Source organism: Molossus molossus, unplaced genomic scaffold (genome assembly GCF_014108415.1).
Source record: "Molossus molossus isolate mMolMol1 unplaced genomic scaffold, mMolMol1.p scaffold_m16_p_3, whole genome shotgun sequence".
NCBI classification, from domain to species: Eukaryota; Metazoa; Chordata; class Mammalia; order Chiroptera; family Molossidae; genus Molossus; species Molossus molossus.
Window position 1 is genome coordinate 111760612 of NW_023425366.1, and position 21465 is coordinate 111782076.

The window sequence follows — 21465 nt, forward strand, 5'->3', positions numbered from 1 at the left end:
CCTCCAGCCTCGGGGCTGGGATTGGCGGGGTGTACAGCACAAAGACGGTATAGGATCCTCAGGGATGTTGAAGCAGCCAGAGCCTGGGCTTGGTGCCCCACTCACCCTGATTTGAGTCCTGGCTGCGCTGTTCACTACCTTTTTCTCTATGGGCCTCAGTTTCCACATGCATCAAGTGGGCCTCATAGTAGCGTTCTCCTCCCCCAGGGCTGCTAAGAGGTAGCACACTTTCTTGTTATTTTTTCCAGGTAATAACAATGACTAGTAATACCTAGTAAGCACTACTCTGAAAACTTCACATATGCTGACTCAAAACAATCCTTCAAACAATCGAATGAGGCAAGGAGCTGCAGAGAGTGTGGGACTTGTCAGCCCAGGTCACTGGCTAGTGAGAGGCAGAGCCAGGATTTGAACCCAGGAAGTGTAGCTTCAGTGGTCCTGTGTTCAACCCTTCTGCTGTACTGCTTAAACATTCATCTCCTGAAACAAGCACTTGCTCTGCCTCCCAATATGGGGCCAGCCCCCCAAAGCTGGTGTAAAGGCATGACACTAAGTTACACTAATCAGAGTAGGTAGCCAGCCTTGTGAAGCAAAAGCTCAGGGACACTACATATCACTCATTAGGTGGCCCTCTGACCTGACTATCATTATGGTCGACCACAATGTATAATTGTTTCCCATTTTTGTCTCATTTACACAGAGCTCCCAATATCATGGGGGTCATGGTGGTCCAGGATTACATCAACCATAACCAATGGCACCGCAGCGTGGCTTTGTAACTGGCTACAGAAAAAAATGGGCTGATAATTGCGGCAGAGTGAACCTCTTTTCATTTCAGAATGAGGTGATCAGCAAGCAGACATCAGACAGAATAAACTCCAGTGATGTATGGGTGCGAGTGCGACATGCCAAATCCTGAGTAATGTGGGGCTGCTGAACCAGAGCCCAAACGCGCATCCAGAATGCACAATCACCACCACATCAGCGAGGCGTCTGGGCAACGCTGCCAGATTTAATGGGGAAAATAAAACCTAGTGAGGGGGAAAACATGAAGAGGTAACAGGCCACTTCCATTAACAAGAGGAGCATGGCATTCCTCTCCATGAATTGGCCAATTATCAGGGAGCGTTGTAGCTGCAGAGGCATAAACCAAAGAAATGCCCATTTGTCTGGAATCGGAACAATCTTAGATCTCAGGAGAATGGCACTGCACATGTGCTCAGCACTCTAAGAAAGCAGGTAACAAGAAGGTGCTGTCACTCCTAGAAAGCAAACTCTGAGGTGTTGCTGGGTCTGCAAGAGACCAGGCTCATTCCCTTAGCCTACCCTACCCAATGTCATCTTCTCTGTCCCCCTCAATGCCACATCTGACAGTCAATCAAGAGCTAATTAACTGTAAGAGATTTATGACTGAAGAGGCATGTTCAATGCTCATGTAAAATAAAATGTACTCTTTCATTAAACAATTACATACCGAGCACATATTTGGTATTTCTTTAGGAAGAAATATTACTATATTACTATATCTGTTCTCTGTAATGGACTGTGAAAAATTGGTGACTCTCAGGTACCCAAAACATTCAGTCCAGAACCCTACATCTCATGCTAAACTGGAAGTGACTATCATTGTAGATGGTGACATAGGACGCAAAATAGAAACAGCATGAAGATTTGGGGCTGGACGCCTGTAATCCCTGCAACTCTCTGGGAGTGTCGGCTTCCTCATGCAAAATGCGAAATAACACTACCTCCCTCTCTGGGTATTATGAGCTGTAAATGAGAAGTTAGGTGAGAAGAATTAGTATGTTCCTCTTTAATAAAATGAAAAACGTTCCACTCTCCCACTGACACAGGACGTTTCTTGAATACCTTCTAATCCCAGCCAACCAGCCCATTCCCACTGAGGACTCTGACTCACTATTTTCCATGCCTTGACTATCACAATGCTCACCCTCCACCCCACCCCTCAACTCTCAGGAGGGTGAATGAGCACCTCATCCTTCAGTCCTCAAATCTAATGTCACCACCTCAGGGAGGACTTCCTCACCATAATCTCCCAAACCCGTTTTCTTTAATTTTTATTGAATTTATTGCAGTGATGTTGGTTAATAAAATTTCATAGGTTTCAGGTGTACAATTCTATAATACATCATCTGTATATTGTATTGTGTGTTTATCACCCACAGTCAAGTCTTCTTCTGCCACCATTTATCCCTCATTAACCCTCTTCTACCTCCCCCCACATCCCTTTCCCTCTGGTAATAAGTTGTCTATGTCTATGAGGTTTTTTTATTTTTATTTGCTTAAGTTCTTCACCTTTTATACCCAGCCTGCCAATCCCCTGCTCCTCTAACAGCTGTCAGTTTCTTTTCTGTATCCATGAATCTGACTCCATTTTGTTTGTTTATTTCAATTAGATTCCACATATAAGTAAAATTATGTAGCATTTTTCCTTCTCTGACTGGCCTATTTCATTCAGCATAATACTTTCCAGGTACATCCATGCTGTCACAAAAGGCAAGATTTCCTTCTTTTTTATGACTGAGTAGTATTCCATTGTGTAAATGTACTACTGCTTTTCCATCCAGTCATCTACCAATGGGTTCCTGGGCTGCTTCCAAACCATGGCTATTGTAAGCAATGTTGTAATGAACATAGGGGCGCCCATATTTTTTGGAATCAGTGTTTCCAAGTTTCTTCAGATAAATTACCATAAATGGAACCGCTGGGTCACAAGGCAATTCCATTTCAAATTCCCAGAGGAAGCTCCATACTGTTTTCCACAGTGGCTGTACCAGTCTACATTTCCACCAACAACACAGGAGGGTTTCCTTTTTTCCCACATCCTCTCCAACACTTGTTGTTTGTTGATTTATTAATGATAGTCATTCTGATAGGTGTGAGGTGATTAACTCATCATAATTTCAATTTGCATTTCTCTGAAGATTAGTAACATTGAGCAACTTTTCATATGTCTACTGGCCATCTGCAAGTCCTCTCAGAAGTGTCTATTCAGGTCCCCAACACATTTTCCAATTGGATCGTTTCTCCTTGGTGTTGAGCTGTATAAGTTCCCCATAAATTCTGGATATTAACCCCTTATCAGATGTATCATTGGCGAATATGTTCTCCATTCAGTGGGTTGTCTTTTTATTTTGTTGATGATTTCCTGTGATGTGAAAAACCTTTTCAGTTTGATATAGTCCCATTTGTTTCTTTTTTCCTTTGTTTCCCTTGCCCAAGGAGACATATCAGAAAAAAAAATACTGCTACAAGAAATATCTGAGATTTCACTGCCTATGTTTTCTTCTAGGATTTTTATGGTTTCAAGTATTACATTTAAGTCTTTGATCTTTTTGAGTTCATTCTTGTGTATGATATAAGAAGGTGGTCTAATTTTTTTTTTTTTTTTTGCACATATCTGTCCTATTTTTCCAATACCATTTACTGAATAGACTATCTTTATCCCATTGTATGTTCTTGCCTCCTTTGTCAAATATCAATTAATCATAAAGGTGTGGGCTTATTTCTGGGCTCTCTGCTCTGTTCCATTGATCCATATGTCTATTTTTATGCCAGTACCATGCTATTTTGACTACCATGCAGTATAACCTTGTAGTACAGTTTGACATCAAGTAGCGTGACTCCTCAAACTGTTTTTCTTCCTCAAGATTGCTATGGCTATTCAGGGTCTTCTGTGGTTCTAACCAAACCTGTTTTCTATTTCTTCTCAGCTCCAATCTTAAATCTGTGTTGACACGTTTGTTTATTGTTTCCCTCGACCAGACTGTCAGGACAGGGACCTCATCCATCTTGTTCATCCTGTATTTCATGAGGCAGGGAATGTGTAGGTACTCCAAAAAAAAAAAAAAATCCTTGTGGGAGTGAGAAGAAAAGCGGAGCTAGTCAGCCAACCTGGCATGAAGTAAGTGCTCAACAGATGAGCACTGCTCTTACTAGGGAATGGCCCATCCAGAGTTCAAGTGTCACTCAGAACTGTATTATTTGAGTGAATTAATGTATTTTGTTCTTCCCTTTGCTCATGAAGCTTTTGAGAATCTGTCCCCATGCCTGGCTGGAGGTTATCAGGAGGGTTCCCTGAAATAAGGTTATAAGCACTGAGGAGAGTGGTCAGTGGGCAGTCACTCTGGCCAGCCAGGGCCTCAGAAATCATTGGAGAAACACCACTAGCCATCTCCGGGACCCACCTTCCATGTCTGGTGTTCTCTGTCAGGCAATGAGTGACTCACACCACTCCCCTCCCAGCCCACTGGTGTTAAGTCACTGGAGCACCAAGAGAGAAAAGTGAATGTGAAGCCCCACAGCCTTCTGTCAGGCGAAGCACCCCAAGCAAAACCAAGTTGCCTGGCTGGAGGACTTTCTGTTGCTCTAACACACCAGACACTGGCCTTTGCATTGGTTGTTCTTTCTGGCCGAAATGCTCTTCCCCCAGATATGTACGTGACTTGGTCCTTCACTTCCTTCGGGTCTATACTCAAAAGTCACCTTCTCAGGGAGGCCTAGCCAAGCCTCCTAGCACGGCCCCCTCCCTCCTCTGATTCACTACTGCTGCTTTTCTGGAGCACTCCCGCATTCTAACATGCTATTACTAAAGTGTTATTTTTCTGCTAGCTCTTTCTACTACAAGGAAAGCTCTTAGAGGTCAGGGGCCTTTGTTTTTGCTTCCTAGTTTATCTCCTTTGCCTAGAGCAGAACCTGGTACATGGCTCAATAATTTGTTGAATAGATAAATAAATAATGCTGACCCAACTTCAAGGAACTCAAAATCTGGTTAAAAACCTCAAATGCCCCAACGGGCCAGGCTGATGATGAAAACTGACAACGCCCCAGGGCAAAGATACCAGAAGTGGTGGGTGCCTCATTTTTCTGTCTTCACCCTTGATTTTCCTGATTTTAGCAGAAACCTGGAAGAAGTCACCAATTGCTCAAAGTAGACTGGTCTCAGTAGAGACTCATTCAGCAGGGGACATGCCACTACCTCATACCCTGTCTCCAGCCTTGTGGCCAAACTAGCCCACTCTGTGTCACGCTGCCTGGCAGACACAGAAAAGCCAGGTAGGGTCTGAGTCACAGAAACTTCTCCACTCCCAACACCACTTTGCCCACTCTTTTTTTTCCTCTTGGCTCTTCCTGCATGTGACCATTCCATCTGAGAACCCCTGGCCCTTCTCTGGCTCACTGAATCAGAATCAGCACCCCAGGCCCTCGGGTCCAGTCACCTGCAGCCCTGGCTAAATAAAGGCTGCCCCTCTGTGAGCCTCTACACTATGAGACTTCTGTCAGTTGTCTAGCCCCACTTTGTGCACAGGAGAAAGGGAGAGGCGACTGTTTCTGCCCTACTTGATATGTGGAACACACTGCACCCTGGATTCTCTTTGATTCTGTCAAATCCTCTTACATGTGAACCAGAGCTGCCACACTCAATACCTCTGCAGGCAACAATGGTGCCTGGGAGCTGTAATTCCATTGAGGGATTACGGATAGACCACAACAGCCCAGCAAAAAGGGAGAATACACAGGAGTTCTAATTATTTTGTGGCAATGTTTGCAACTGTGCCAATTAAGGCCCTTGATTTATAGGAGTCTATTTTTTTTCCTTCGGTGTTCACAACCAACCCTCTCCCTGAAGCCATTCTCTGAAGAATGTGTGTCCTTCAGAACCAGCACTGACTAACCAGGGGTCACAAGTAAAGTCAGGGTCACTGAAAGATGTGGGGGGAACTCCAACTCAGGGGTCTATTCTGCCTGCTGCATTCAATATATGAGAGGCTCTGCTGTCATCTGACTCAAGCCTGGTTTGGAGAGAGTCCTGAAGCAGAGACCGGGGGCCCCAAGCCCATGATTCTGCTCCTTCAAATACACAGCTACTTTCTTAGCTGCCGACTCCACAGGCCATGTCCTGGCAGAGTGTTCTGCTAGCAGAGGGCCCGGCTCCAAGGAAGGATGGGTGTCACACAGAGAACTGGCAGCTAACATCCTAGGTATACATTCAATCTTTAGGGTTCCCAGAAAATCATCTGGTGACCATCACAACTGGCTGAAATCGTGCCTACACAAAGATGATCAACATCTTCATTTTGGGACAAACAAGCCTATTCTGCCCCTGAATTCTGTCCCCATTCTGAATTCACAGTCAGCCAATGTACATTAATTGGTTAGGTATTTGCACTTTCCAAAGATCGTATTTGAGGCCAGCTGAATCAGAGGGCCCAGAATGCCCACAGAGGGCTCAGACCATTGCCACTAAATGGCCACATTTACTGTGAGTGCTGTCATCATCGTTGTCACTGTTGCTAACAATTGGCCTTCCATGCCTTTGTGTCTGGTTATAGGCACCTCTCTGAAGGTGTACCGAGTGTGCCTCTGTGTTAATACCAAGAAGAAAGGTCCCAATACCCCTACTGGGCACAGGGTTGTACTTCAGCCTCAGAAACTAAGATCATGATAATGATAACATCTAATATGTATGTCTTGATGTGTGCTAGATTTTGGAATGAGCACTTTATGGTGCATTTAATTCTCTCCCAAAATCCGTGTTTGTTATTCTAATTGGAAAGATGAGGAAACAGGCTGGGAAAAGTAGACTAACTTGCCCTGGGGGAACACTTAGTGAGATGAGGAGCCGGGATTTGAGGAGCCTGAAGAGTCTGCTCCAGGGTCCACTCCACTAGATTGCCCCTTACGGTAGCATGTGGAACAGCACCAACAGCAACCCACTCTCACACTCCTTCCCCAAAAGGTGACATGTGAGGGTTAGGCCCTGAGGCTATTTCTGTTCTAAGAGTCATTAAGAACATCACAAGGTCCCTTGTGACCCCAGTGCCAGTTCCCCCATCGAGTCATTCATTCCTGCAGTGAGCACCCACTGAGCATCTCTGGCAAGCCCCATGATGGCACAAGCAATGCAGGAATCTTCAAGACATCCTGCGGGGGATAGGAAGCCCAGTGAGAGCATGGGTCCTGTCTTGTCTCTGCACCATCGTATCTCTGATGAGGAATGAATGAATCAATGTAAAAACTAAGGAAACTATCCACAGAAACACAGGATGGAAAAAGTCCCTACTTAAAAAAAAAAAAAAAAAAAAAAATTACCTATAGGTCATGAGGCATATCCCATAATCTAATCTGTATGTTCGCTTTTGTAAAAATAATGAGATGTTAGCAGTTTCAGAATTACTGTTCTCTTACTCTGTTTCTCTGACAAGAAACACACTATCTGCGCTGCATTAGAATTATTGTGAGTAGTTATCCCTTAGCAGGAACCATATTATTTTAACGCACAGATGAATTTCAATTAGACATTTATCTAACCCATGCTGATGTATTTTAAATTTAACCCTAAATTACAGACTTTTCAAATAACTCTGCTCTCCCCTCTGTTCTCTCTCTTCAATTTTGGTTTGGTTTTGTGAAAGGTCTGCTGGTAAAAATGAAGCAATACCAGTAACTTATCTACAAATTACGGGAAGGAGAAAGTAGGTTAAAAAAGACCAAGAAACTTAAAACAAGTATGACCAAACCACATCCGAGTTAGACAGGAAACAATAGGAGACTGTTCTTGCTCAGAGGGAAGGAAGGTAAATCTTACCAGGACCATTGTCAAAAAAGTCATAAACGAGATTCACCTCCACTCTTCCCAAATTTCAACTGCAGTCATCAGAATACAACAAACTTTGATTTCACACCCAGGGAAAGACAAAAACCGGAAGTAGAAAGCTGACACTTTCACTTGGGCTGTCAATTCCTTCTACACTAAAAAAAAATCTCATTTTCAGTTCAGGCATCTACCATAATGAGTAGCTATGTGTCTAATATATTGAGGGAACAACCTTCACCCCAAGCGGAGGCCATAGGGAAAATGAACAAATCTCTTAAAGTCTCCCTCTGATTATTAGTTTGACTAAAGTGGGTATCCTAAGCTGAAGAGTCACCAGTAACTTTCTACAATTAGCTTTTGCTCAAATTGTAAACCCCATGTATCAATGTCAATATCCTGCTGTGGTACTGTACTAAAATTTTGCAAGATGTTACCAACAGGGGAAAACTAGGGGAAGGGTATTATTTTTTCTTACAAGGGCATGCCAATTAATTTCAATTAAACAAAAAAACCTTGCAGCTATGGTCAGTGTGGCTCAGTTGGTTGGAACATCGTCCCGTGCACAAAAAAGTGGAGGGTTCAATCCCCATTCAGGGTACATGCCCAGGTTGCGGGTTCGATCCCTGATGGGGGTGCATATGGGAGGCAACGGATCAGTTTATCTCTCACACCAGTGTTTCTCTCTCTCTCTCTCCCCCCTTCCTCTCTCTAAAATTAATTAAAACAGGACATACAAATGGCTAAGAGACATATGAAGAAATAAATGCTCAACATCACTAATCATCAGAGAGATGCAAATTAAAACAACAATGAGGCATCACCTCACACCTGTCAGAATGGCTGCCATCAACAAATCATTAAACAACAAGTGTTGGCAAGAGTGTGGAGAAAAGGGGACTCTAGTGCACTGCTGGTGGGAATGCAGACTGGTGCAGCCACTATGGAAAACAATATGGTGTTACCTCAAAAAATTAAAAACTGAACTTCCATTTGACCCAGTGATCCCACTTCTAGGAATATACCCTAAGAAGCCTGAAACACCAATCAGAAAGAATATATGTACCCCCATGTTCGTAGCAGCACTATTTACAATAGCTAAGATCTGGAAACAGCCCAAATGTCTATCAGTAGACAAATGGATAAAAAAGTTGTGGTACATATACACAATGGAGTACTATGCAGCTGTAAGAAAGAAAAATCTCTTATCCTTTGAGACGACATGGAGGGACCTGGAAAGTATTATCCTAAGTGAAACAAGCCAAACAGAGAAAGACAAGTATCATATGATCTCGCTTATTTGTAGAATATAATGAGCATAACAGTCTGAGGAATGGGGTAATCCCAGAGATGTGGAAGTGGGGTACAGACTGACAATCCCCAGGAGAGGGGGTGGTGGGGGAGAGATAAACCACAGAACTTATATGCATGTATGCATGAACAATGGGACATGGACAACAAAGCTGGGGACAGGGCGGGGAGGGAGGTGGAGGGGGGAATCAGTGGGAGAAAAAGGAGAAACACCTGCAACATAAATAAATTAATTTAAAAAATAAAATAAAATGTAAAAAAAAAAAAAAAACACCCAAAATAAATAAATAAATAAAAACAATGAAAAACAACAACAACCCTGCAAACCCCAGCACCCCAATGATCTCTGGGGTTCATCTTGAAAAACCAAGTCTAACCTCAGCAGTGAGTGTCACATAGAAAGACATTCTGGCCCTGGCCAGTTTGGCTGAGCAGTTAGAACATCAGCCCGTGGACCAAAGAGGCACAGGTTTGATTCTGGTCCAGGGCATGTACCTTGGTTGCGGTTCAGTCCCCGGCTCTGGTTGGGGTTGTGAGGGAGGCAACCAATCGATGTATCGATCTCTCTCTCACTCTCTCTCTCCCCTTTCCTTCCTCCCACTCTATCTGAAGATAAATGGAAAAATATCCTCTGGTGAGGATTAAAAAAAAAAGACATTCTGTAATGAAGCCTTAGCAGCTATCTTGGGCTCTGGAAATTACAAGACAAAATAAAGTCCAAAGGGACTCAATACATTATAACTTATTATTCATGTAAATATATTATGTATTAGCACCAGGCTGGGTGGGGACTGGGGAAATTCAATGGCAAACACAGGCCTCGTGTGATGGTGGCAGCCTCTGAGAAACTTCCTGCAGAAACATGTTGTGCACCATGGGACCAGGTCTTCTGACTAGGAGACCCTGCTAATTCTGTCTCCACTACTTGCATTCCTTCTACAAAGGCGAGTTTAAGAAAGCTGCAAAGAAGTATCTCCAGCTCCGTAAACACCAAGCCAGCTCCACATTTTTCTAGACCATGTGTTGTCATGACAAGGGGAGTGTTTCCTGTTCAATGCTATCACCCCCGTCATCTCTAGGTTATACCCTCTCACCAAACACTATACATTCTCCTTAGAGCACTTGTAAGACTTGATAGTACAGTTGTTTATATACCTGATCGACATTTGTCTCTCCTACTGCACTGTAAAGCTCCAACACGACTGAAACTGTTTAGAATTTTATATATCCCCAGAACTAACATGATGCCAGATCCAAAGAAAGGGCTTAAGAAACACTGGTTGAATGAATCAAAGAGAGGACGAGCCACACAGGGCCCATGAAAAGAACCCATTCAATCCAGCTGAACTAATGCCATCACCAATAAGGACAGAAAGTTTCTGGGAACCTTCTCAGAGGCTCAAATGCTCCCTTAAAGAACAAAGTGGCTTGGCTAAGCTACTGCACACCAGAAAAACCAGAAGGGCAGGGGACTCTCATAATGGTACATCATGTAGTTCTGGCCTTTCATGCTACAGGATCACTCTCTACCCACTCCTTCAGATATGGCCACAGAGCTGACTGCCTGAGGGCAAGGTCAGCCTTTTACCTGTATGTCTACACTCTGGGCTCACCTCAGACATGTCTGCTGAGAGCTCATGCTGTGGCAGATATACTGACAAACAAGATGCCCGCCATTTGCTGCTTAAAGCTGGTAATATCTTTGATAAGCGGAAACCAGCAGCAAGGGCCTTCCAGGCTTTGGGTTGGTAAGGGCACAGGTACAAAGGCAGAAACATGGGCACAGTGGGGAAAAAGCAAGCTGGACCAGTACTAAGGTAGCCTGGAGCTCAGTACATATGAGCAGGAGAGCAGGAGTGAAGGCAAGCGAGATGTACAGGAGCCAAGCTGGGAAAGCCTCACGAGAAGTCATTATACTGGTCATCAGTGTTTTCCTTTAGCAGAGCACAAACATGCACAAACCAAATATGGTCTGTTTTGGCTGCAGTTGAGTGATAATTTAAAACTTGGGAGATTTTGCATCAAAATGCAGATGTCCAGCTTCTCTGGAAACATGAGAAAACCTAGCAATATTGCATCCATATTCCTGCAGAACTACTGCAGTCTGGGATGGAAGAACAACTGCTCACAAAGGATGCACACACTCTCCAATTTGCCACAGTCCCCACCACTCCCTCATATGGGGCCTATGTTTTTATAGATGTTCCATGTCCAGCCTCTATAGCTATGTTTGTCTTAGACAAGGTATTCTTCCATCCTGTCCCCATAACAGTGTCTCATAGATACACAACCTGAGGCCCAGAGCAGTACAATTTCATGTTTAATAACATACAATCAATGCATCTACTCTTTGTACAGATTCCCAGGTTTTGCTGGGTACCCATTTCAAGACTCTGATTAGGTTTCCTAAGTTCCAGAATAGTTTATACATCACTATTGTTGTAAGCATAAAGTAGGTGTCCGGTTTTAGAGAAACACACAGGTTAACAAAATGATCCATGGCTTCTTATCAAAGTCTAGAAACAGTCCCAACGCTAATGACTTACACAACTTCTGTGAACATCCTGTTCGGTCTTAGCGTACACCTCAGACAGATCACCATTCAGAATGACTTCAGCTAACGAGTTCACCAGGGGCGCATGATGTATAATTAGGAAGACCTGGTGAGAAAGAAGAAATGGGATTTGCATTAAAGTATGCAGTCTTTCAACCTCTTCCTTCCTTGATCTACAGTGATGCTGGGCTATACAAGCACCATATTAAGCATCAATCCCTGTGACACAAAATCCATAGAATGGGTCACATTTAGGAGAAATCAGTTACACGCTTCTCCTTCTAGGGTTGGCCCCCCCTTCATTCAGACCGTTGCCTATTTGGCTGGCGGCTCTTCGGCGGAAGGAAATGCATTAAAAGCAAGACTGTCCCTCATGGCTGGGTGAGGCCAAATCCAGCTGAAGTGAAGCAATGTGGGAAAGGAGCAGCCAAACCAGCACACTCTTTCCTCTCCACAGGCATTTCAGTGTCAAATTTGATTATGAAAAGATTAGAAGGCACTGGTCCAATGCTTTAGTTCTACGGGAAGAAGGGGCTGGCAAGTCTTGTTCCAATCAAGGACTTGGCAAAGGGTCAGCTATACAGAGATCCACCACTGGAATGAGCGCTGACCCCTGCGGTGGGCTTCGGCACACCAGAATTCCATAGCAGTACGGGTAGGTGTGGAAACTGTGGGGAAGAAAAGCCACACAAGCCAGAGACAGAACTAATTGTGCCAGGATGCAAAATCAGAAGGCACTGGGCCATCTGGAATGGCCCCAGTACCCCACCCTGTTGCCCAATATTCAGAGGAATGGATTTAGGAATCAGAGTATTCAAAACTGCCTCACAAAGCTGGTTCAGACACACCTGCTACTTTGCTTTAAAATGGAAAGGCAAACTGGTATAGCATAGTGTGGGGTTATATTTGTATACAGAAAGGGTGTGTGCACACATTTGTATTTGTTTTGATATATACATGGAACAAAGTTTCTAAATCTTGGCACTATTGTCAGACCATCATCCTTTGTTGTGGGGTTGTACTGTGCACTGTAGGATATCTGGAGGCATCTCTGGTCTCTACCCACTAGATGCCAGTAGCACAGCCCCACCCCAATTATGACAACTAAAATGTCTCCAGACATTGCCAAAGGTCCCCTGTGGGGAGAAGGGATTTGAGAACCCCTGGAAGAGAATATTTCTGGAAGGAAAGAGGGGCTGAACAAAAGTAGAAAGGAACCTTGGGCCCTGGCCAGTTTGGCTCAGTCATCAGAGTGTCGGCCCAAGGACTGAAGGGTCACGGGTTTTATTCTAGTCAATGGCATGTATTTGGGTTGCAGGTTCGATCTCATGCCCCAGTAAGGGTCATGCGGGAGGCAACCAGTCCATGTGTCTCTCTCACATCAATGTTTCTCTCTCCCTCCCTTCCACTCTCTCTAAAAAGCATCCTTGGTGAGGATTAAAAGAAGAAGAAGAAAGGAACCTTAGTTTTTATCTGTTAGAACTTTTTAACTTATATTTAAAAAATATATACATACTATTTTTAAAAATAAAGCAAAGGCAGAAACTGGAATACTGGCTGCCTCTGGGCAGTGGAACTGGGTGCCTGGGGGTTCAGGGGTCAGAGGGAGACCTTTCCTTACATGTCATTTTGTATTGTTTGAATAGGATAAATATATTGTTCAAAATAAATAAATACAATTCAAATTAAAGGTATAGGCAGAATAGCCAAATGTGGGACCTACTTACCACCTAAAAAAAAAAAAAAAAAGCACATTTACTATCATAAAGACTATATAGTTTGAGACATGAATCCACCCATGTCCAGGGCTGTGCAAGGTATTCAACTGTTAGCAATTATGAAGATGAGGAAGGTAAGTTTTCTTACTTTCATCATGGCCAAATTATTTCTTATCTTCACCATGGCCAAATCGTTATTCATCACGGCCAAATCAAACCCCAATCACTGAGTTCATTCATTCCACAAATATCTATTGCGCAGTTGTGTGAATGTGACCTTCATGATCATTTAGTCAGTCCACATTCACTGAGCACCTATTTAGGCCCACCAGACAAAGGCCAACTGATTCCTGCCTATGGCCACACACAAGGCTCATTCCTTCCTGGGCTCTGGATAGAGAAAAGGGCAGAGCCAGGCACCGCATAGTGCCTGGAAGTGTCTGCAGGCCAGACGTGAAAAGCTGGGCCAGCCTATCTGCACCACACTATCATCACAAGTGGCAGTTTCATTTCAGCAGGACGAATCTTCTCATACTAAATTAATCGTATTAATGTGAATTTTCTTGGTTTTGTGGCTGTGCTTGTAAAATAACTGGTAAAGATGATTTGATGTAGGACTTAAGGACATGGGATTTATACCTGTTCAAGATTTTCACACACTTAGGCAACATTACAATAAAGCTAAATGAAAATGCGGGGGAGGAAGGGCTCTGTTACTGAAGTTGAGGTACACCAAATTACAAACTATGCTTTTTGTGAGATACTGAAACAAGTAATTAGGTTTCTAAGCTGCTGGTCCTGCACTAAGAAACAGGAGGAAAAGGGTTCTCAGAGTAAAGGCGTGGCCTGACCCCTTACTCCTTGGAGGAGACCCTGCCCATGCATTGCCTCAACAGCTGAAGCTTCCTGAGGGTGTGTTCCATGAGATTCCTGTGGCTGAGCATCTGGCCTGCTTGGGTCCTGCCAGACCCCCAGAATCCCAAGCGGGAGATGCTGGTGGATTTGTAATGAGGTGGCGGAAAAAGCTGCCAGGAGAGGCTGGGGTTTGCACTGGGCTCTGTCGTACAGAGGGGCATTCAAAAGAAATCAGCACCAGTGTAGAGCTCAAAGCAAACAGAGCCCCCAGAACGAGACACCAGGAGTGAATAGTGAGAAAGTCACTGCAGATCCTGATCGGCTGAGCTGCTGGGAGGAGGCCAGGCCTGCATCTCTCTCCTCAGGCCAATGGGAGACACCTCAAACTCAAAACGGCCCAGCGACCAAGTTAGAAGGACATTCTCTCAGCAAAGCAAATAAATACCTGCGCCATTTGCAGAAGTGAGAACAGAGCTCTGGTCAAACGTTTGACTACTTGACAGTCTAATGAGATGGCCTGAAAGTCTGGACTGCTTGTAATAAAAATATTTTTAAAGTTATGTAACTGGGTCACCATGGAGTTTTTCCCTTCTTGTAAATATTACATAATTATGAGAAGGAAACACACTTAAGGGGGGAGGCAGACAAATTGGCTCAAGATGCAAATCTGGGAACTGAGGCTGCTACAAGATACCTTCCTGAAGGTAATCTGGGAACCAGAACCATGACAAAAACCTTTAAAAACAGCCTCATTAGTGGAAGTTTGTTAAACCAGGGTCACTATGTGTGTGTGCACAACAGTCCTGCAGTTTGGGGCTTATTTCAAAATGCGTGAATAAGACCCAGACAGTCCACATTTCCAGGGTATTTAGAACACTCCTTGGCTGTTTTGGAAACCTCAATCCCCATGGTAAAACTCAACTACCTAAGTGCCAGCTTAGATTTATTTTTCATTTCTTGTTAAATTTCCATCCACTACCATCAAGATACTGGTACCTCTACACAGTGTCTAGAAAATAGAAACCCCTTTCCTTTCATTATTTTATTTCAAGATGGGGGACAATGAGAGAGAACACAGGGCAATGTGACCTGGGAAATTTCTGAGGGGCAGCAGTGTTCCAAGGCCTCCTAAATGTGGTGGGGACATAGGCAAGTGATCAAACATACCTGTGACAGAAGATAGAGCGAAACTGGCAGGCTGATTTTTGGCCGTTCTCCTCCCTAGTGAAGGATGAGAGAGAGAGAAGTCCGGGTCACACAAGTGAGCAGCACAAAATACATGCAGCCAAAAACCTGTCTGGGAGGAGAGGCACCCTGTCCCCCTGATTTCCTCCAGGACCCTGAGCTATTCTGGCCTGGTGCTAGTCAAAAGTCCACTCTGCAAAAGAAATCTGCAACTTAATCCTGTTCAATACTATTTGCAAGACCATGATTTTTCCACCTGAGAAATCTATCATTAGTCACGGATTAGAGGCTGGACCCAAAACAACTGGCTTCTTAAATTACCAAGAATGTTAATTTTCCCCAGCTGGGCCATAGAAAGCCCAAAGCCCAGCCTGCCAGGAAAGCACCCCTCCCCCCCCTCCCAAGCCTGTTCTCAGGAAGAGCTTTTAAAATGGAGCAGGGAGAAACTGGGGCACTGTCGTCTTGGAAAAGCCCCTCATTTGTACTGAAGTTCAATGAGCTCCAGCTCACACCATCTCTGGGAGGATCTTCAAGACCCTTGTTTTGCTCAGGGAGGTAACTGCCTTGTCCAAGGTCGCAGAGTAAGGAAAGGGAAGAGAGAGAATTTGAACCCAGGTCTGAAAAAGTCACTTCCCATGCTTTCTGTCTGCCTCCCAGAGCTGCCTCTGCTAGACTTAGTTAGGGTTGCAATTTCCTTCCATTTACTTATTTTCAGTAAGAATCTCTATCTTCCATCTCCAAAAAGAAAGTTATACCTACGTGAGACACATCTGCTGAGGCTGAAGACCCTTGCAGATAACCAGATGGCTCCATTGCATCTCCTGATGAGCCCTCTGCCCCTTAACTCTGGGAGGGACTGGGCAGAAGGCCTCCACTCCCTGAAGCAGCATTTCTCATGGGGGAAGCAGAAAACTACCAGCTCAGAATCCCTGGGGGGGGGGGGGTGTTAAATATAGAGATTTCACCCCACACCCACTGGACCAGCATCTCTGAGAGAGGGGAGGACACCTGAGGATGTGCACTTTTAACAGACACTCTCCCCACGAGGGAGTCTGAGCCTAACTGGGGACAGTTATTGCTCTGGGAGCTTTTCTTAAGTGCACTCCATCCCTTCCTGTCCATTCTGTGCAAGTTTTGTGGCTGGCTGGATCTTCTCCAAATCAATTAGCCCTGGCAACTACCAGAACAAGTTACCAAGGATGGGAACACCTCAAGAGAAGGATGCACAGAAGCCAAAAACCTAAATTTGTAGAGGTTTCCTGTTTCATTCTGATGTCAGTATTCTTTCTCATTCACTTTTCCAGTTTTACAGTCTACCCCCTTCTCTCCCCCACACCCCCACCCCCACTCTCAGGAAGTAAGACGAAAGGAAAAAGAAAACCAGTATGCTTTAAAAGGAATCTCTTGCAGGTTCAAAGCCTGGGCCCCTTGCAAAGCTCGACTGTTCTTTCCCCTTCTGAAGACAATCTTCAGCCACAGGAGCAATGGGGTTAGGCCCCAGACCCACCTTGTCCTGGTTCTCCAGTGAGTACACGTAGAGGGGCAGGAAGAGTCTGTTGAGCAGGTGGTCCGTGAGTACATCATTGAGGAACTCACAGTTTATGATCAGGATGTCATTAAGGTAGTGCAGGTGGTCCAGGTGCTCTGCCACCAGGTCACTCAGTTTCCCCCGATTCCGGTGCCTGTCAATAAAAATGACAACCTGTCTGAAATCCAAAGCTCAGAGCCCTTGGGCCTAGAATCAATGGCCTGAGACTTAGGTCACTGGGGCATATTCGTTCAACAAATATCTGAATTCAGATACAACAAATATCTGAATTAATTTCAAAAGACACTTATTCTGGCCCTACTAGTGGGATACACAGAGGGAAAAGGAGCAGGTCTACTCTAATTGATCAATTTTAGGGGACTTCTGGGGTCCCCCACCATCTGGGGACTTCAGTATAACTCCTCCCCCCACCACAACCACAAAACAAGATAGGTAAACAAAGCAAAAATCAGCTAAGCTCTCAGCAAGCCATTTCACAAGAGTAGCCACTAGCCAATGTGGCAAGATCCCCTGGCTCCCAAGATAAGCAGTATTAATGGAGCAATAAATCCGTGCTAATTAAAATGCTCCAGAGGAGTTCTGAAGAGAAAAGCAGGCCTCAGCAGCTGTGTGGGACCCACTGGCCCTGACCATATGTGGGGCAGAGTGCAAAGACAGGACATCCCACCCCAGGCCCCAGGAGGTCTCTGTCTTCTTGCAGTGAAGCAACAGGCATGCTAGTTGGGCCCCACTGTTAAGTAAGTCTCAAGCCCGAAATGGCAGAACCCCTAAGATAGCTGGTGGGCACACTTTCCCCACCTCCCAAGCAGCATCTGTTGCAAAGAGCAATCTAGATAGGGTGAGACATTTTGTTTGTATGATGGGTATTACTCAAATAATAGCCATTTTAGAAGACAAAAAATTGAAGAAGAAAATAAAAGCAAAAAAAGAAAAAAATCAAAGTCTCCTATAGCCCCACCACTAACTGATGATATTTTGGGACTTGTGTCCCTACATTCTGTTTTTCCACATTCTGTCTCCCTATAGTCACACCTAAGATGCAAATGTTATACAACTATCCATCTAACCATTTCTATTTTTTTTAAAAATAAGTAAAATCGAGATCAATTTTGCTTCTTTTACATAATTTTGGATACTTATTCCTTATTATACTTTAATAAAGTATTTAGTAAATATTTATGGCAAATACATGTTATAAAGCCAAATAGTATAATGAGTACCTAAAAACCCTGAGACCTAGAACATTTATATACAATGTTTTACAAGCTTTTATCCCACTTAAGATACTTAGAAATTTTTCTTTAGTAGAATATGTAATGCACTTTACTCTTTAAACCTTTACTTTTAAAAACTCTTATCAAAGTAATATATGCAGATGGGCTTAAAAATCAAGTAGTACTGATAAGCTGATAATAAAGAATAGCAATGGCTGGCCGAGTCTCCCAAATCCCTGACCACTCTCCAGAGGTGGTTTTTAACTCTTGTAGTTGTTTCTGTGGCTAGTTCCTCCCATATTTCTATAAAATCTGTGAGGACCTCTATTTTGTCACTAAGCCATTATGCACTACATTATGACAGAACCCTTTGTGTTCCCTCTGTTCCTTCCCCTCAATAGTCATTGGCAACTGGTGTTGACATTATTATAATTGTTTACTAAAGAGACAAACAGAGGACTAGGGGTTCATTTTCTTGCCTGTATAACCTTTTCTTCTTTCTGGAGTTCAGTGCCTCCATTATATTTCACATCTACGACTGTTCATATGGGTCCTTAGGTTCCCAAATGCTCCATCAGATTTCCCAACTACCTATCCTTGCTTCTTTCTCAATACGAGACCTACCAATCTCTCTCTCTAGCCCCTCCCCCTAGGAGACCTCCTTCTGGAGTCTCTTTATCGTCCTGACCCCTTCTAGTTATGCCTCGCACCAGTCTGTGAAAAGCTGTAACTCCGAGACAGTGGTTCTCAACTGATGGCAGTTTTAAAGGAGACATTTGGCAATGTTTGGAGACATGTTTGGTTGTCACAACCGGAAAAAGGGTGCTACTGGCATCTAGTGGGTTGAGGCCACTGAGGCTGCTAAATACCCTACAATGCACAGGACAGCCCTACCACAGGGAATTAGCTAGTTCAAAAGACCAATAGTGCAGAGGCTGAGAAATCCTTCTCTGGAACTTCTATTCATCACTCTGGGGCTCAAATTCCCATCTTAGTCTTTTTTAAAAAAACAAAAACGAAAACAAAAACCAGATACACTGAGATATAATTCACATACCATAAAATTCACCCATTTAAATTACAAAATTTAATGGGGCTTAGTATACTTGTAGAGTTATCCAACCATCATCACAATCAATTTAGAATGTTTTTACTCCCTCCCCTCAAAAAAGACCTATACTCATAGCCAGTTACTCCCCATTTCCCCCACAAACCTCCCTGGAGAGTCCTATCAAACCACTAATCTACTCTCTGTTTCTATGGATTTGCCTATTCTGGACATTTCATATAAATGTAATCATACAATATGTGGTCCTTTGTGTCTGGCTCCTTTTACTGAGCATAATGCTTTCCAGGTTCATCCATGGTATAGCATGTTTGAGTCCTTCATTCCATTTCATTGCCGAATACTATTCCATAGTATGCAAATACCACATTTTGTTTATCCTTTACCAGCTGACAACATTTTCGTCTTTTTACCAGCTGCCTGTCACCCCATCTATAGGTGTACTGAATTTACTAACCCTAATCCTCTCTGGGAGGTATTTGAATTGTTCCAATTTTCCATTATTATAAAAAGTAGACGGGTGGAACCTTTTAGAATATGGAAATCCATATTCTGCCTACACATGGGCAAGTAAGTTTTGAGCTAGTATTTACTTTTTCTCAATGAAAAGAAAATTCTCCCCTAACCACTATGTCTACCTAACAAGCATCCCCGAGGTCACTTACTCCTCATCAGTCTGCACACAGTTATCAAGTTCGATCACGTGGCTCCCGATGAACCAGACCAAATTGGAGAAGTATGGGACAGCAGTTTTATCTCTGATATAGTGTAGCATGGCCTGGTTATCCACTGAGGAAATTCACAAAAGAAGAGAAAAAAAGAGTCAAACTACCAAAAATAATTTGGGGCAGATTAAAAAAAATAATAATGGAAAAACCAGCTACTATAATCTGAATCTTTTCTATCTTTCCTGAAAATACTTGAAAATTATCTTAGTCATAAAACTATACTTATCAAGCCAGTTCTTATGCTATTTTTAATGATTAATAAAATTAATTAATTGGGTTAAACATTAATTGTACATTAGAAAGCCTACTTATCAGTGGTGCATTTAGCTAGACTACAGTGAAAGTCACACCATTCTCAAACAAGTTTCCTGTGTTTACATGTAATGATAAGTTAAGAAAGAGAAAAATCAGAGGTTAATAACTTACATGACACTGGAATAAGGAACACAGGACTCGTCATTGAAGGAAAGGCAAAAACAGACAATGGTTAACAGGGTTAGGAACTGGGATGGTGAGATAGCCGCTCAGAGGGAGAGAGCTAGGGCAGGAGGCATCTAAACCGAAAGACATAGGTTAGAAGAGAACAAGAAAAAAACAGATAACAGGAGGCAGCAGAACTGCAGTCTGGACCAAGTCGCAAACTCAGAAGCCTGCCGAGCTGGCCAATGACTCAGTGAGTGAAGCCAGCAAGCCTGGCCTGTGAACTAGGTGGGAAACATGACCCCACAGCGGGCAGCTGCTTCTCAGCACCAGCTCACCTGCCCTGCAGGGCTGTGGGTCTAGAATAGCCAAATCTACATTTTCAAGTAAAAAATACAGACCTTTACCTAGGATCTTCTAATTTTTAAATAATGGCAACTATATTATTTTTTTAAAACATATCTAAGCCAATTAAAACCTGTCTGAGGGCTGGATTCAGCCCTCAGGACCTCAGATTACAACCTCTGGATAAGTCCCACTGAGCTCTTAAAAAGGTTCTTCAATTTAACACAATCCCAGAGCTAGGCTGGAGTGAGTCCTTGAGGAGCTCTTGCCCCCTCCCAACTAGGGGTCATCTCAAGTAATAACATCCAAATTTGTGAAGGTCAAAGCCCTTTCGTCCCGAGAAAGCAGTCCCAGCTCCAGTGTGGTGATTACAGGGAAAGTAACCCAGGCTTTAGACAGAGAAGGCATTGCCTTGAAGGGCAATTCCAGGCTGGGACACTTGTGTGCAGTCAGCCTCTGTGCTGGTGTGGGCAGGGAGCTGGGGAAGGCTTTCTCCTGGAGGCAATGATGTGGGCATTAAATACATCTTGAAAGAAAGGAGGAATTTTTTGGGCTTTGCAGCAGGCTGAGAATACAATATTGCCCTCTGCTGTTCATGACGTGAAATGCTTTTATACATTCTTTAAAGATAATACACTCACTGGAAGTGTATTTTATAGGCCAAAACACAAAAATTTAAATCTAACTTTTAAAAGACAGCTTTGGTCCTGGCCAGTTTGGCTCAGCGGTTAGTTGGCCCTTGGACTGAAGGGTCACGGGTTCAATTCTGGTCAAGGGCATGTACTGGGTTGCAGGCAAGATCCCGGCCTTGGTCGAGGTCATGCAGTAGTCAACCAATCAATGTGTCTCTTTCATATCAATGTTTCTCTCTCTCTCCCCCGCTCCCTCCCTTCCACTACCTCTAA

General features: G+C 43.7%; 1 protein-coding gene across 7 annotated transcripts in view; it reads right to left on the reverse strand.

The window, feature by feature from the left end:
• Positions 1 to 21465, reverse strand: part of LOC118641444 (protein CLEC16A) — a 164926-nt gene that overhangs the window by 115217 nt on the left and 28244 nt on the right. For 6 of the 7 annotated variants that reach the window (XM_036278691.1, XM_036278692.1, XM_036278693.1 and 3 more), the window contains exons 6-10: positions 20222 to 20227; positions 19733 to 19856; positions 16746 to 16920; positions 15221 to 15274; positions 11473 to 11586 (exon numbers count right to left, since the gene is read on the reverse strand). In XM_036278691.1, the coding sequence (XP_036134584.1) occupies positions 11473 to 11586; positions 15221 to 15274; positions 16746 to 16920; positions 19733 to 19856; positions 20222 to 20227 (473 nt within the window). The remainder of the gene's footprint in view (positions 1 to 11472; positions 11587 to 15220; positions 15275 to 16745; positions 16921 to 19732; positions 19857 to 20221; positions 20228 to 21465) is intronic. The other variant, XM_036278690.1, reaches the window with a different exon arrangement.